This window comes from Staurois parvus, unplaced genomic scaffold (assembly GCF_062004578.1).
Source record: "Staurois parvus isolate SC_StPar_1 unplaced genomic scaffold, SC_StPar_1.0 ptg000130l, whole genome shotgun sequence".
Taxonomy (NCBI): domain Eukaryota; kingdom Metazoa; phylum Chordata; class Amphibia; order Anura; family Ranidae; genus Staurois; species Staurois parvus.
Window position 1 is genome coordinate 2,690,332 of NW_028317926.1, and position 18,061 is coordinate 2,708,392.

At 40.6% G+C, this 18,061-nt stretch overlaps 1 protein-coding gene across 12 annotated transcripts in view; it reads left to right on the top strand.

Annotated features, from left to right (window-relative positions):
• Window positions 1-18,061, top strand: part of TRAK1 (trafficking kinesin protein 1) — a 163,288-nt gene that overhangs the window by 126,807 nt on the left and 18,420 nt on the right. For all 12 annotated transcript variants that reach the window (XR_016312070.1, XM_089672510.1, XM_089672505.1 and 9 more), the window contains 4 exons: window positions 250-387; window positions 1,639-1,715; window positions 3,952-4,194; window positions 5,672-5,988. Coding sequence is in view for 11 of the 12 variants with exons in the window: in XM_089672510.1 (XP_089528636.1) it covers window positions 250-387; window positions 1,639-1,715; window positions 3,952-4,194; window positions 5,672-5,988 (775 nt within the window). In the remaining variant the exon portion in view is untranslated. The remainder of the gene's footprint in view (window positions 1-249; window positions 388-1,638; window positions 1,716-3,951; window positions 4,195-5,671; window positions 5,989-18,061) is intronic.

Below are 18,061 nucleotides of genomic sequence, written 5' to 3' on the forward strand. Positions count from 1 at the left end.
AGTAATCAATGAACTGTGAGAGCACTTGGTGCACTTGTAGTTCATTGACACTACATCCAGCTTTTGTCTGCCTGTATGGAGCTACAGGTGGGCTAGCTGGAGGCAGTGTCTTCAGGAGCCTGACATTGCACTACTGATTTCCAATGGAACAATCCTCGTTTAACCACATAACCATATTTTCACACACTGATTGTACCCAAATTAATATCCGCTTTTTTGGCAAATTAATGCTTGTTCTTTTGTATACAGCTGCGGGAGCTGGAGGACAAGTATGCTGAGTGCATGGAAATGCTTCATGAGGCACAGGAGGAGCTTAAGAACCTTAGAAATAAAACCATGCCAAATGTAATTTCCCGACGATATCACAACATAGGTGTATTTCCTATGGTAAGAATTTTTTTTAATGAATGCAGTATTTTTACTGATTTTATTATTGATTTCTAAGCTGTGCCCACTCTATAGGAATAAATCATGTGACTCTGTTTTAACTGGTCTCTTGCAGTTGTCTCTGAATGCCTTGTTAAATGCCTGTTGACCACAGTGGGGTGTTTCCCTTTCAGAAATCGCAGCTTTGTTCTCCCAGTATTGGCTGTGATATACCTTACTTTTCTCGCTAGACTAGATGTGCTGGTGTTCATATTATTTTCATGTATGAAGTACTTACTCTAATTATTTAGCATCTAAGTACAATGTGTCGCAATTAATCTGATATGGTCTAAAACATTTCTAAGGTAACAACAGTACTGAAGTGTAAGCATCTTGTGCTGCCTGCAGGTATCTGTGTTGGACATTAAATTCAACCCTGTATCCCCAGTAGAGGCTCTGATATTCGACAGATAAATTACAGGACTTATTCTTAACTTCAACAATGCCTAGGATCTTAAGGGCTTCATGGGGGAAAGAAATAAGTAATAATATACTCTGTCTGAAAATAAACTATACTTTTCTTTTTAAAATGTATGTTGTACTTCTGTTTTGACCCTAACACATTTATTTGGTATTGTGTAAACTTACTTCCTCAATACTACCCCATTTCCTCTAGTGATTTTATTACTAAAGGAAAAAAAGGTTTTTATTATCCTTTATCAGCGCCTACCTTTAATTTAACTTTTAGTTAATGTAAAGGCATTTAACAGTTCTTAAAACTAGATTCTACAGTAAATGTAATTTTAGATACTTTATTACTGGAATACTAAATTAGAAAACAGTGCAGTGTAAATTGTCTTTTTCTCTGCAATTTATTGGAATATTTTATATAGAATTGGCATGACCTAACTTAATGACTGACATTATTGTTCTTTTTCTTACTCAACACCAGACTATGGTGAATTATTGCTATCTCACTCAATAGCCACCAGTTTTGATGTAATGCACAATATGAAAACACACATTTGAAATCACATGGGGTCTCATCAGCATTTTATTGAGCATTACCTCATTTTTTGTGGTTTCATTGATCATATTATTTGGAAGTGTTGACTATAAGCCTCATGACTATAATTTAGTAGTGTTCGCTATCAGTGTTTGCCCTTTCATCTCTATGGTTGTCATTATACAGTCAGTAGCAGGTATTATGCATAATGTGGTGTTCAGATTGATCTACTACCCTTCTAATGACTCATTCTTGTTATATTGCAGGACTCCTTGGCAGCTGAGATAGAGGGATCCATGAGGAAAGAACTTCAGATAGATGAGCCGGACTCCCTTGAAATGAAGTAGGACACATTTTACAATGCTGATAAATCAAATAACCATCAGTGTTACTCAGAAGCCATGCTTATTTGATAAAGCAGGAATTGATTACCGTATTTGCCGGTGTATAAGACGACTGGGCGTATAAGACGACCCCCTACTTTTCCTGCTAAAATGTAGTGTTTGGGCTATACTCCCGGTATAAGACTACCCCTCTTCCAATGCACACCAGGGGAGCAATAGTGCCCCATCATTGGTGTCAGTGGGAGGAATAGTGCCCCATCATCGGTGTCAGTGGGAGGAATAGTGCCCCATCATCGGTGTCAGTGGGATGAATAGTGCCCCATCATCGGTATCAGTGGGAGGAATAGTGCCCCATCATCGGTGTCAGTGGGAGGAATAGTGCCCCATCATTGGTATTAGTGGCAGGAATAGTGCCCCACCATTGGTGTCAGTGGGGGGAATAGGTGCCCCACCATTGGTGTCAGTGGGAGGAATAGTTCCCCATCATTGGTATCAGTGGGAGGAATAGTGCCCCATCATTGGTATCAGTGGGAGGAATAGTGCCCCATCATTGGTATCAGTGGGAGGAATAGTGCCCCATCATTGGTGTCAGTGGGAGGAATAGTGCCCCATCATTGGTATCAGTGGCAGGAATAGTGCCCCATCATTAGTATCAGTGGGGGGAATAGTGCCCCATCATTGGTGTCTGTGGGAGGAATAGTGTCCCAACATTGGTGTCAGTGGGAGAAATAGTGCCCCATCATTGGTGTCAGTGGGAGGAATAGTGTCCCAACATTGGTGTCAGTGGGAGGAATGGTGTCCCATCATTGGTGTCAGTGGGGGGGGAATAGTGCCCCATCGTTGGTGTCAGTGGGGGGGGAATAGTGCCCCATCGTTGGTGTCAGTGGGGGGGGAATAGTGCCCCATCGTTGGTGTCAGTGGGGGGGAGGAATAGTGCCCCATCGTTGGTGTCATTGGGAGGAATAGTGCCCCATCGTTGGTGTCATTGGGAGGAATAGTGCCCCATCATTGGTGTCAGTGAGAGGAATAGTGCTCCATCATTGGTGTCAGTGAGAGGAATAGTGCTCCATCATTGGTATCAGTGATGGGGCACTATTCCTCCCACTGACACAAATGACACTTGCTGACCCTGTTCTAGTATGGTGCTGCTGCAGCCAGCATATGTGGTTGCAGCAGCACCTCTACACGGCACACTTACCTGCTGCTCCTGCACTCGATTTTCACGGGGCCGCTCGGCTCCGCCCCCTCGCTGGTGATTGGCCGCCTGTGTGCCTTTCCTGAGCTACAGTTCTGGCGGCCAATCACCGGTGAGGAGGCGGAGCCGAGCAGCCGCGCGAACATCCAGTGGCCGAACCGAAGGAGCAGCCGCGCTTCCTGGACCGGATCGTCGTGGGACCGGAGCCAGGTAGGAAACACCAGCCCCTGCCCACCCCTGTACTTAGTGTCCCTTCTGTTGGAAGGGGGGGGGGGCGGCGGCGGCACTGCGCCGCCCCCCTAAAAAGTGTCAGTATGCCGTATACCGGCGTATAAGACGACCCCCGACTTTTGAGTAGATTTTCAAGGGTCAAAAAGTCGTCTTATACGCCGGCAAATACGGTAATTCTTTTCTCCCATACCCATACAAAGTCCATTTCCTAATTAGGCAATATTTCCTAATTAAAAACTGGTTTATGGAATTATCCTTTGTCAGACCAACTTTATGGGGACAAAATATTGTACTGTAGTGCAAATGAAAACAAGGCACTCTAAGATTGGATGAGTTGAAGATCATGATGTCAGTACCCTGTCTCTTCACCTTGTCCATTTAGAGAATGACCTACATTCACTAAGGACAAATGCAAGGTATTCTGTAAATGGTGCCCATTTGTCAGGGGGCAAATATTAATTATACTTTGTTAAAAGTATCTTTACTTTTTAAGCCATAATTCTATTACTTTAAGCTTTTACATTAGTTGAAAAATGTAAGTCATATAATCTCCATATGTCATTAAATAAGGCATTATATAGAACAATGTTGTTGTGCAAAGTTCAGCAATACATAGCAGCCAATCATGTTTCATATTACTGATGTCCAAGAATTGAAAAACGAATTCTCTTTATTTTGGATAACTTCCGTTTACATATTTCTCTTTGTCTCTCTGAATAAACCTAATCAGGTTCTAGAGTGCAAATTATGGTGCATTACTGATGAATATTAAGAATGATTGACATGAGACCCATCCTTCTCTCTCTTAGTGGCAATCATCAGAAGCGTGTGTTTGATACCGTGAAGAACGTGAACCAGGTAGTAAAGCAGAGATCTCTGGCTCCTTCTCCAATGAACATCCCAGGCTCTAACCAGTCATCTGCTATGAACTCTCTAATGTCAAGCTGTGTCAGCACACCACGCTCCAGCCTCTATGGAGGGGATATCTCCAACATAGTTATTGATAACAAAACTAATAGCATTATCCTGGAAACAGAGTCAACTGACAACAGGTTAGTTGAGTGTAATACACACAATGAATGCAGTGATTAGCAGAGCTCTTACATTTATTTTTCTTTAAGGCAGGCCATTGATGGTTCGGTGACCTGTGGTTACAGGACAGAAAATCGTTCAATTCCTTGTGTTGATGGGGGAATCCCCCAGCCCATGGAGCTATTGTGTTGTCAGCGGGGGGGGTACATCATTGACAATAATCGCAAACTAAAAATCCAACATGCTGGTCGTAATTTATTAAATTTCACTGATCTCAGCTGAAAATGGTTGCTGCTTTTCTTAAAACAAGGATTTTGTGGGCTTGTGTTGATGGATAAATGCAGCTTGTGTTTGACAGTGCAAAGGATAAGTTCACCTTTGGGAACACGTTACATGCTGCACCCATTTTTAGGGTGCCATTGCCCAAATACCACCCCCCCCCCATTTTTTTTACCTACAAGAAAATTTGCATTTATTATTTATTTTTTGTAGAAAGGTGAACTTCTCCTTTAAGAAGATTCTGGGTTCATGCAGAATTATTAACAGGTGTAATTGACCTGCAGGTTATCTCCTCCTAGCCTGCTTTCAAGCTGCTTTTGCTAGGTGTGTTTAGGGAAAGAAGCAGATTTGATGTGAACAAAATAAACACATGCCCTTAACCTGATTTTTTAACTTTGTAAATTGAGCTTGTATCGGCAAAAATCACTATATGGTGTTTCATGTAAGCAATATCTGTATTGGCTATCAGTCTGGTTCACATTTCATTCTCCAAATGTGATTTTTCAGTTTAGGTTTCTATTTGACTGGGGGTTGTGTTGGAGTCTAGACAAATTTTATTCAGACAGTTGCTTATAAATGGGGCTATGCATTATATATAAATTATTTTGAAATAATTGTATAGGCTTAATTGAAATACTTTGCTTAAATAGCTTTGCTTACTCAGAGTCTCCTTAGGTAAGTATCAAGAGAGATTAGACAGATCTGCAAAATGCCATCTCCTTAGATTACATACTGTGTCCATTAACAAAGCCCAGGATAATGCTGGGTTTTGCTAAATAGGCAAGTATGTAAAGTAAAGGTAATTGTACACAATCCTACTTTGACTACCCATGGTAAATATGCAATATTTAAGTGCAATTTTCCTTTTTACTCAAAGATATTTAAAAAAACCTGCTAAAATCTTATTTTATTGCTGAATATAACGAACAAAAATATATTAAAAATGAAAAACCATATATTCTTTATAAAGTACCCACTCTAAAAAGTAGGATTGCTGAATATAAGTATATAATTATAATCTCTCTCCTCCACTTCCCTTAACCTAAAACAATAGAATAAATTTGGAGAGTAAGCTCCTTCTACTGAAGTTATTTTACATGGATATAGTTTTGTAGATATGCTGTGCAATATTATATTTTTAAGTGTTATGTCAAAAAAGAAATAATCCCTATTTTTCCCCACTTTGTTCATTATATACTTTTGATTTCTTGTCTTTAGTGATGATAAGAACAAGAAGCCAGGAACGCCGGGTACTCCGGGCTCTAACGATCTGGAGACAGCTTTGCGGCGGTTGTCCCTTCGGCGAGAGAACTACATCCTAGAGCGCAAGTTCTTTGAAGATGATCAGGAGCGGAAGCTGCGTAGTCTTGCTGAGAAGGAAGAGCTCCGCAGTGGGTCTTTAACACCTACAGAAAGCATCATGTCCCTGGGCACCCACTCTTCCAGGTTGTCAGAGTTCACTGGAATCTCAGGAATGTCCTTCAGCAGCCGCTCTTACCTACCAGAGAAACTGCAGATCGTGAAGCCCCTAGAAGGTGACAAGGGGCCTCGGCCCTTTTATGTTTTCCTTAGTGACTCTCTGTGGTCTTTGATACATCACCAAAAAGCAGGCCCTTTACATAACTCACACTCTTTCTATTTTAGAGATAGCCATCCTCGATGTTGGTTTGAGGTCTTTTAGAGTTTATGCTATATAGCAGAGTTTACAACCTTTCTCAGCTTGTGAGCAATACATAAATTTTCAGTTATAAAGAAAAAATAATTATGGATGTGTAATCTTCTAGCCATAACTACTGACTATTATTTTTTTAAATGAAATGTTTGCTTTGGGTTACTATATTTAACACATCCTTAATACACTTTGTTCTGCCTTACTGAACAAACAAGCATAGGAGAAGAAACAGAGTGGTGACAGATTAGAACCCCTGTCTGGTTTGTATTTGTTGGGAACACTTTCTGTGACACTTTGACAGTCAGTCACCAGGAATTAAGTAAGGGGAAGCCTCTCCCATAACAGGGACATAGTAATAAAACCTGACAGTGGTTTTAACTCTTCTCCACTGTCCTGAAAAAAATGCCTGTTTGTGTCTCTGGAAAGATTACCTGTCCACTAAGGGGAAAATCTAAGTAAAGGGTGTTGAGCTCCATTTTACATTACGTAGAATGTGTTTAATACAGCAGGACTTCAGACAGCCAGACTTCAAAGGCAGCACATGCCTCTAAATCTCCCTTTCTGCTGAAGCCTGATCTGCATTTGGATCTACTGACAGGTGGCAAAGCAGCAATGCGATCCTGTGTTAACTCCCTTTTTTATACCAAACCTGCCGCAACCCATTTACTTGAGTGTGGAATGTTCGGTGGGCTTGCCAATTACTACATCTTGAGTAAGCTTTGCGAAGGGCACGATGCATGTAACCCCCCCCCCCCCTTCCCTATCCACTACCTATTGCAACTTAAAATGAAGCTCAACTACACATTTTTTGCTTCCCCCCAAACTGCAGCTTAAAAGTCAATGGTTGAGGAGCACTGCTTAATAGGATGCAGTGTATACATTGCCCTGTAGGGAACAGATGTTTTATTAGTTATCATAAATACTGTTGTTCATAACAATATTAATATTGTATGTATCTTTATTAGTAAGTAATACAACATTAGAATATAAGGGTACTTTTGTTACATTTTTATTTTTTGGCTGACTTTTAATACCACCGTAAGGCAAAATGATGAGCAAATGTGTACCCTATAAGTAAATCATTGTGGAAATGTGCACACACAACATTTTTAAAAACAGAATTTGCTGAAATTTTCTGTTAAGAGTATTTTAATTAAAGAAGTGTTTCACCCTCCACCCCCCCTCCCCATATAGTTTTTTTTTCTTGCTCCTTCGCTTACATGATGCTGAGCTGTCCATACTTCAAATAGTCACGCGCACAGAGGATCCACCGTTGTCCGGATGAGATCCTCTTCTTTGCAGCCACCGCTGGGATCCTCTCTGCCATGTTAACTGTGATGTCATTGGGAGGCTGCACCAGCTCTTCTTGGTTCTGGCACAGCCTACTGGTGATGTATTGTTAGTCCTGCCCCCCTCCTTCCGCTGGTGAATGGGGTGACATGCCAAGCTCCTGGTACCTTCTGGGATATACATGTCACATGTTTTAGGAGGCTCCAGGGGCACTGACATAATTCACCTAGGCAAATGATAGAGATTGGGGCGTGTCCCAAAACTAAATTAGGAAAAAAAAAACAATAAACAAAAAAAAAAATAAATAAATATATATATAATGTGCAGCGGAAGGTGGGCCGGCTGCAGAGAGCCAAACCATTGAAATTTGTGCAGGTCTACTTTAAATTAATCAATTTGCAAATTATGCAACCTCTGAAATGCATAATAATAATGCCAGATGGGTTATTTAGTAGACCTTTATGTTGCCCTTTGCTCATTTAGGTGTTCAACGCTGTATTAATGTTGACTACTTTGCCCCTTACGTCAGTCCTTTTTGAGTAACTTGGCAGAATCATTGAAACGTGCACTTATTGAAAAGCACTTTGAATTTTGTACCTTGATGACCATCTCACTATTGCGTGATATAAAATATGATTAGAAATATATGGCTTTTTAGTCATTGATTGAAGCATTTCTTTAGATAAATGAAGAGCCTTTCATTTCAAAGCGCAGTCAACGTGAATACATAACCTTTTACTTCACTTATGTTTTAAGCTATATTTATAAATGGTCTTCATAGTACTTCATATTTTTTTTGCCATGTTTTTGAAGATTTAGAAAAACAGAAAAGCCTAGAAGCTTTAGTAAAATTATTTCATGGCTTCTGTTGTAAAAACAAAAAAAAGCACTTTAAATGTTTCTACTGCAAGCACTTTTTAGCTTTTCTGTAATTTATTTACATTCTGCTGTGTGTTTACCTGCTGGCCTTATTGGACATCATGTAATTCCGTTTGCTCTTGTATCTCTTCTAATCTTTCAATAAAATCTGTTACATTTCTTTCATCTTCACTTTGTTTTCCTCTTTTCCCTTTGTACTCTTTATGTTTTGCTTTGTCAGTTTGCTTACCCACAATATAATAGGGGCATATATATATGGTTCATGTGGGCAGTTGACATTTCTGCTTTCTAAACCATGGGGGAAGTATTTGAACCTCACAGGCAATAAGAGGCAAATCCTGTTTACAGAGCCCCAAGAGCAATAAAAACCTGACATAGTTCTCACCCTTCTGCAGTTTATCTTGAATGCTATAAATTTGATACCAAATATGATCAGCGTGTGTCTGATCTTCTGGAAAGTATATCAAAATTGTTTTATTTTATGCCCCTTTATATTGTGATTTGAGATTTATAGGTATGATTAATCTTAATTTGTATTGAGTTATAGTCTGTATTCTTATTTTCATATTTTATTTCTGCATTTCCATTTCATTCTTTTTTTTTTTCTTTACTGCCTTCACCTTGATCATGCTTCCAGGTCAGAGACAAACAATGTTCAGGGTGTGTTCTAAGTGCTTTAACCAATGGTATGTATACCTTGTAAGGATTTGCAGCAGAATGTCAGGGCTTTGCATGCCTGAGCTTCCCTTTCATTCCTATGTTGCTAAAGGTAGTGTATATAGATGCATCGATCCCTATATTAAAATCTCTGCATATCATAAAATACTGATTCAACTTATAGGAGGCCTGGGGAATCTTCCAACCTGGGTCTTATAGAATTATATCAACTCACAAAGGAACATATAGGGGTTGATTTACTAAAGGCAAATAGACTGTGCACTATGCACATGCAGTTGCTCCAGAGCTTAGTAAATTAGGTAAAGATTCACTTTACAAAGAATACCCAATCACATGCAAGAATTTTTATAATAGTAATAAAAAAAAACAGCATTTTTGCTTGCACATGATTGGATGATGGAGGCCAGCAGCGCTACCCCTCATTTACTAATCTCTGGAGCAAATACACTTGCAAACAGCACAGTCTATTTGCCTTTAGTAAATCAACCCCATAGGTTTTTTTCTATAGATGGGTAAAAGTACCTTGCTTTGCACTCAGTTTGCATTTATTGTCAGTTTGAGACCCTTCTGAGTTCATTGTGATCTTGTAAACCAGTGTTTCTGACCTGCATTTAAACCTCCTCCTAAGCTAGTTGAAACTGCTTTTGCATTGCCATTGCCACAAACAAAACCGCGTGTATACAGATCCTTAATCTGTGATTAGAGGTGAGTAGTGAAAATTTGGCAAAGTTTTGCCAAAGGGGAAAAAACACACTTTTGGCAAAACTTTCTTCAAATTTTGCCACATCCCTACTTTGCAATGGAGATGTACTTATAATGTTCAATGTAGACGTAACTGAGGAGCCTATTGTTTGTTTTAAATCCCTCTATGTAATAATTTTGTAAATCCCACAGCTTTGAGGTGTTGCTGTGTATAGGATAAAGTGGAAGGAGGGGGCCCTCTCTTCATATACTACATGAAGGTGCAGCAGTCACATAAGAGAAATTAATTTTTTTTAAATTTTCAAAGCACAAATCAATAAATTCCACAAACATGACATTTGTTATTTTTGGTACTCACACTTGTGTGTGAGCATTAGTATGCTCACACACTTTGCGCAGGACATTGTGTATATGCTTTGCAATGTTTGCTCATTCATTTCTAATGGGCCCTCAATGTGTAGCCATGCACTAAAAACACCTGGTCTTTAATACACTACGATGCATACATTTAAAAAACACATGGTTTGTGTTGTGGTATGTTGAGAAAAAGGGGTGAAAGGGTGTATTTTGGTGTGTAGCTGCTTGTTAAAGCACCAAAAATGTGTGTGTCAAAGTGTGATTAGGCTCTGAAGAGCAAAGAGAGTTGATCACTTTTAATCATCCTCTTTTGTGTGTTTTAGGGTGCATGTTTCTGGCTTTTTCTCTATCACAGATGACTGTGTGCAATTTTATTTTTATAAGTTTTACTTGTCACTAAAACTCCAGTTTGTGACATTGGGCAACACTCTTAGGCCCTTTCATATGAGTCTGTGGTTCAGTCTGTCAGTTTTTCAGACAGATCCAGACTGAACCACAATGTACAGTGCATCCATAAACTATTCACAGCCCTTAACTTTTGCCACATTATGTTATGTTACAGCCATATTCCAAAATGGATTACATTAATTTTTTTCCTCAGCATTCTACAAACAATACCCCATAATGAAAACATGAAAGAAGTTCATTTTGAAATCTTTGCAAATTATTAAAAATAAAAAATGAAAAAAACCACATGTACATAAGCATTCACAGCCTTTGCTAAATACTTTGTTGAAGCACCTTTAGCACCAATTACAGCCTCATTTGAGTATGATGCTAAAAGCTTGGCACACTCCTCTTATCATAGATTCAAAACCCAGTGGTCTCGATGGTTACAAAACCCCAATTGCGCCATAAAATTATTAATATATAGTCATATCGCACTAAGACCTCAGCACTTGACTGGTGCCTTCCCCTTCTCCCCCCCCCCCCCCTTCCCCGTCCCTTATTCTCTATGTAACTTATGTCTACCCAAATACGGTTCACATCATAGCGACTTACATCTATAACACCCCCAGCCAATTGGTGGGGACTTATGTTATGTACACCTAATGCGAAAGCCTACTGTCAACCCTTTGCAACGTACTTTATTGTGTTGTTAAAAAATCTTTCAATAAAATAAAAGCTTGGCACACCTATTTTTGGCAATTTCTCCCATTCTTCTTCACAGTACCCCTCAAGCTCCTTCATGTTGTATGGGGAGCGTCAGTGCACAGCCATTTTCAGATCTCTCCAGAGATGTTCAATCAGGTTGAAGGCTGGGCTCCGGCTGGGCCACTCCAGAGTTGGTCCGTAGCCCCTTTGTTATGTGGGATGTGTGCTTAGGGTTGATGTCCTGTTGAAAGATGAACCGTCGTCCCAGTCTAAGGTCCAGAGCACTCTGGAACAGGTTTAAATCAAGGATGTCTCTGTACATTGCTGCATTCATCTTTCCCTCAATTAGTGGTGGGGAAGAAATGAGTAATCTGGTGACATGGCAGAGTTGTTTAGTTTATGACAGGGTGTTCAAGTTACCGTATTTGCCGGCGTATAAGACGACTGGGCGTATAAGACGACCCCCCTTTTCCTGTTAAAATATAGGGTTTGAGCTATACTCGCCGTATAAGACTACCCCTCTTCCAACGCACACCAAATAAAAATGAAAAAACATCAGATTTGATTTCAATATGGTATGGTATTTCAGTATGGTATTCCAATGATGGGGTGCTATTCCTCCCACTGACACCAATGATGGGGCATGATTCCTCCCACTGATACCAATGATGAGGCACTACTCCTCCCACTGACACTAATGGTGCCCCATCATTGGTGTCAGTGGGAGGAATAGTGTCCCATCATTAGTGTCAGTGGGAGGAATAGTGCCCCATCATTGGTGTCAGTGGATGAAATAGTGCCCCATCATTAGTGTCAGTGGGAGGAATAGTGCCTCATCATTTGTATCAGTGGGAGGAATCATGCCCCATCATTGGTGTCAGTGGGAGGAATAGTGCCCCATCATTAGTCAGTGGGAGGAATAGTGCCCCATCGTTGGTGTCAGTGGGGAGGAGGAATAGTGCCCCATCGTTGGTGTCAGTGGGGAGGAGGAATAGTGCCCCATGGTTGGTGTCAGTGGGGGAGGAATAGTGCCCCATCATTGGTGTCAGTGGGGAGAATAGTGCCCCATCATTGGTATCAGTGGGGAGAAAAGTGCCCCATCATTGGTGTCAGTGGGGGAGGAATAGTGCCCCATCGTTGTTGTCAGTGGGGGAGGAATAGTGCCCCATCGTTGGTGTCAGTGGGGGAGGAATAGTGCCCCATCGTTGGTGTCAGTGGGGGAGGAATAGTGCCCCATCGTTGGTGTCAGTGGGGGAGGAATAGTGCCCCATCGTTGGTGTCAGTGGGGGAGGAATAGTGCCCCATCGTTGGTGTCAGTGTGGAGGAGGAATAGTGCCCCATCGTTAGTGTCAGTGGGGGAGAGGAGCGGCTGCTCCTTCTTTCAGTTCTGCAGCTTGATTTTCACGGGGCCGTTCGGCTCCGCCTCCTCGCCGGTGATTGGTCGCCTGTGTGCGCTGGCGCCCAATCACCGGTAAGGAGGCGGAGCCGAGCGGCCGCGCGACCATCGAGCGGCCGAACTGAAAGAAGGAGCAGCCGCGCTTCCTGGACCGGATCATCGTGGGACCAGGACCGGAGCCAGGTAAGGTACAGCAGCCCCTCTGCCCACCCCTGTACTTAGTGTCCGTTGGAGGACACCGCCCCTGAAAAAAGTGCCGCCCTGACACACCGGCTCGCCGTATACCGGCGTATAAGACGACCCCCGACTTTTCAGAAGATTTTCAGGGGTTGAAAAGTCGTCTTATACGCCGGCAAATACGGTATGCAGACACCAAGGAAAACACCCAGGGCCAGATGTGAGTAGCAGTGTTTGAAAGTCCTATAAAGATTCTTCATACAATTGTTTAACAATGCAGAGATTTCAGCCTCCCAGTGAAAGGAACTTGTGTAACTTTGAAAGGAAATGTAAAATCTTTTCAACTATTGTTACCTAAAAAATAATTAGCTTGATGTAAGTGATCTCATCAATATGTGATGATGTTCTAAAAACCCCTTGTTTCTGTGTAAAGTTGTAATAATACAGGCATATAGTATTTGCGCAATACATATGTAGTGCTGCACAGTCGTTGTGGTTATTGTTCCTTTTTTGAATCCAAGCCTGGTAGTCAACAGACTAATTGAAAGCAATGAACTAACTGCGGGAGATTTACTAAAACTGGAGAGTGCAAAACCTGATGCAGTTCTGCATAGACACCAATCGGCTTCCAGGGTTCATTGTCAAAGCTTAATTGAACAAGCTTAAGTTAGAAGCTGATTGGTTACTATGCACAGCTGCACCAGATTTTGAGTGCTCCAGTTTTATGAAACCATCTTCCATTGTTTTTAGTTTACTGAAGAAGTAGAGGAGTAGAATAAGATCAATCTGTGTCCAATCAGTCAGACATATTTTAGCAAAAATCTTTTACTATATCCATCACACATGTGTTCAAAGGAAGCTGCCTTTAGTAAATCAACCACTTTTTTTGTTGCTAGTTTCTTATCTTACCAGTTGCTCAGTGTGATTGCTGTAAAGGTTTGCCACATACAGATTAATTTGACATATAATCATATGATCATTCTGTCGATCATTCAGTGTGAATCAAATAAGTGCTATGGACTGAGGCAAGTACAAACTACGTGATGATATGCTTTGTTCATTTTTCATTTCAGCAAACTGTGAAATAATAACTCAAAATAGGTTTACTCGAAATACATAATAATTGTGTGTGGGGACAGCCTTCTGATGTGTCACATGGGAAAATAATGCATTAAGGCTCTTGCACACGGGCGGCTGAGCCTATTCAACATAATTGCTGGTGTATTTCTTCTGCCCAGCTAGCCTGGGTGCAGCATACAGACTGCCACTGACATGAATGGCTGTACGCTGCTGTACTTTGTGCATATGGCGGTCACTTTGTAAACATGAGTACAGCGTACGGCAAAGAAGTAAATGTGTGGGAACATCGCAAAGTAAGTTTACAAATGTCAAAGATTGTTCAGATTAATAGGAGTAGGCTAGAATTAACTGAAATACAATATGGAAATGAATATATGATCTTACATTTTGAGCATAGATTTGCTTTAATGCATATTTGTGCCCTATTGATAAATTCAAGTGATTTTTTTTTTTTTTTTTTTTTTTTATCATTAATAGTCTGCTTTAATTTTAGACTTTCATAAAATGTTATGAGATGATGACGGAATATAACCCACATATTGGACACATATTTATAAAACCAGTTAAATATTCTTTATATGCGAATTCCTTTATGTTCATTTTTTGGTTTACTTTCACTTTATTTGCTGTCAATATTTCAGTATTTATGCTGTAAATCATTTACATTACTATATTCCACTCACATCTGTCTTGTCAGGAAATTCTGTTACTTTATTTCTGACTGCCAACATTTTGATTAGAAATATTGTTAGAAACATTTTCAAACACAGAAACTCACTCATGCTTGCCACGTGTGTTTATTTAAATGACAGGAAACAAGTGAATGCCTGTAACAGAACTCTGGATCACGGGTTCTAATTCAGGTGTATCGATACACTGTACACTAAGGGTTGCATGCTCAGCTCAGTGTACATTCTTGGCATGTCTTGATGCTGGGATAAAGCAACTCTTACCTGCATATGTGGAAGTTACTGTATGTCATCATGTCATCAGCAGTGACTAAGCGACAAGGGAGATCGTGGTCATCACATCACTGGAAAAGCACTTCCTAGATCTGCCATAATGTGGAAATATTTAGTTTTAACTTGAACATTATGGAAAAAAAGCCCTGAGCACTGGCAGCTGAGTTTACTTTCGCTTTAAGTACTCTTGCACACTGTACGTTTTAATAACGCTGGTAACGTTAGCTGTGTCAAGTCATGTTAAAAACACGAGTTTTTCAGCGCTTTTGTATTAGCGTTTAGCTGCGTTTTGACGTGTTTTTTTGTGTTTGCATTTTTTAGCATTTAGGGGTTTTTTTTACCCAAAAAATTCCAAAAATGCTGGTTTTACGATCTACCGCATTTTGCTGTGTTTTTCAGCGTTAGAGCGTTTTTACAGCTAAAAAAAACATTTAGAAACCCATTAGTCCTGGGTTTTTTTCCAGCCAAAAAACGCCCCTGCCAAAAACCGTTGATTACAGTCTATGTAAAAAAAATGCTGCTGTTTTTGGCTTTTTTTCTACAGCCAGTAAACTCCCCAGCATGTTATCCTATGTCTCCATGCACACATAGACTGTAATCAGAATTTTTTGGCAGGGGCGTTTTTTGCCTGGAAAAAAATCCAGAACTAGTGGGTTTCTGGAGGAGTTTTTTAGCTGTTAAAACGCTCTAACGCTCAAAAACACGGTAAAATGTGACAAACTGGTGGGTTTGGACTTTTTTTGAGCAAAGGAAAAAATGCCACTAAACACTAATGCAAAAATGATAAAAACCGCTGAAAAATGTACGTTTTTAATGTGACTTTACATAGCTAACGTTACCAGCGTTGTCAAAACGCCCAGTGTGCATGGAGCCTAAGGGTTTCTTTCAGTTAGACGTGTATGGTCAAATTCATGTCATCACAGTCAAAATTATTATTTTTTACTATTATTTTCTTGTCCATGCAAACTTTTCAGTGTGAACAAGCCCTAAGCTTTACTGTATATATTAGATGTGTGGGATGTTGCCATTTATATCTAAACAAAGATTCAAAGTAGTTGAGTTTGATATAAACATTTTAGGCACTTTTTATTAATTATTTGTAAATTATTTCTTACAGTTTATAGGGTCGATTTACTAAAACTGGAGCATGCAAAATCTGATGTAGCTGTGCATGGTAGCCAATCAGCTTCTAACTTCCACTTGTTTAAATATGCTCTGACAATTAAACCTGGAAGCTGGTTTCTATGAAGAGCTGCACCAGATTTTGCACTTTCCATGTTTTAGTAAATCAATCCTCTGTATAGTCAAAACTTTTTTTGCTTTGTATAGAGTAGGGATGCACCGAGTATTTTCACATGTGCTTGTACTCGTGAAAATTCTCCCGATACCTGAAACCGATACTTTGCGGTGTGATTCGCATCCATATAAAATGTATGGACACAAATCACTCCACAAAGAATAGCATGCGATTTGAATAGGAATGCTGTACGATCCCTGTCCAAATCGCATGCATTTTCCCCACTGCTCCTATGTGCTCACACAGGAGTGATGCAGGAAACCTCAGTTTACCAATCCTGTGCTCCCACACAAGGAAAAGCCACTTTACAGGTCGACTTTCTTTGCTCTCCTTGCATGGATAACAGTACGAACTAGATGGCTTCTGATTGGTCAGCACCGTCACTGTGCTGACAAGTCTGAAGCGGTCTAGCTTATACTGTGATCCCTGTAAGGAGAGAGAGAGAGCCACAGGGATTTTAAATCCCCAAACCTGTGACGCAGCTTTTCCTTGTGTGACAGCATGGGATTGGTGCAGGGAGGTTTCTTCACAACACTCCTATGTGAACTCAAGCTGTGATGAGCCTGGGTTCACACAGGAGCACTGGGGAAACCGCAGGCGGTTTGGACAGGAATCACACCGCATTCCTGTTCAAATCGCATGTTATTCTTTGCAGTGCAATTTGTACAACGTAAAGTATCGGTACTCTATATCCGTGAGTACTTGACCGAAAGTATCAGTACTTGTACCCGCCAATAATAAAAGGGTATTCGTGCATCCCTAGTATAGATAAGGAAAGGATTAGAACTCCAGTTAGGTTTTTATTACTAGCAAACACAAATGCTCCTGCGCTTGGGGATGGACTCGATGCAGGCTACAACCACATTAAGAATGTCCTGGAACATGCACACCTTGCTGCCCTCAAATGGACCGGGGGAATCCAAATATACTGAATGGGGAAAGAACAAAGAGAGGGCGCACAGGCCTAGTGCATTACCATAAAAAATGTTTAATAAAAAATAAAGTAGGTGTTGTACTCACAAACGACAATATAGTCAAGGCACATCATAAAGAACAGCTGGATCAACACCGCGCTGAGTAACAGTCCGTAATAGGGAGTATAGACATCCAAAAGGCTGACGCGTTTTGAGGACTTGCCTCTTCCTCAGAGCCAAGAGGCCCTGAGGAAGAGGCAAGTCCTCGAAACGCGTCAGGCTTTTGGATGTCTAAACTCCCTATTGCGGACTGTTACTCAGCACGGTGTTGACCCAGCTGTTCTTTTATGATGTGCCTTGACTATATTGTCGTTTGTGAGTACAACACCTACTTTATTTTTTATTAAACATTTTTTATGGTAATGCACTAGGCCTGTGCGCCCTCTCTTTGTTCTTTCCCCATTCAGGTTTTTATTACTGTCTGTCTCTTTGAACGGTAGATTTGCTCCCCTCTGTTTCCTAGTGACCATATCTCTCAAACAGAATGAAATTAGAAATCCAAAATGTTAAGTATATCACTCGGATCGGAAGATTTGGGGAAATCTTCCAATAAGAACACCTGTTCAGTTGACACTATATAAGAAAGGAATTCCCTTTACTTTGGTTTTTTGTCATTGCCTGTTGCATCTGTTGGACAGGAAATAAAGGGAAATCTACATAACAAGACACAGCAGAAAATAGTACACAGACGGGGATTTTATTATCTCCCTACTCTAGCTAAAAACTCTCCCTATTCTATGTAAAACTAAAAAGAAAAATTTTCAGCTGCACATACACTTTACCTATCATGGTGGATTGTTGGAAAACCCATTTTCATATGTATCCATTTAAAGCAGCCTTTCTCAACACATTTACCCACCCCCCCCCCCCCCCCCCGAAGGATATAGTTTTCATGTCTGAGAGAACCCCTGCTAATATCAATTCATTGGGTATCCATGAGAAAATGCCCCTTACATTGGTGGCCAGTGGGAAGAATGCCCCCCCCCCTTACAGTAGTGGTCAGAACACCACCCTTACTGACAGATCATTGGTGTCATGCAGCCACCTCT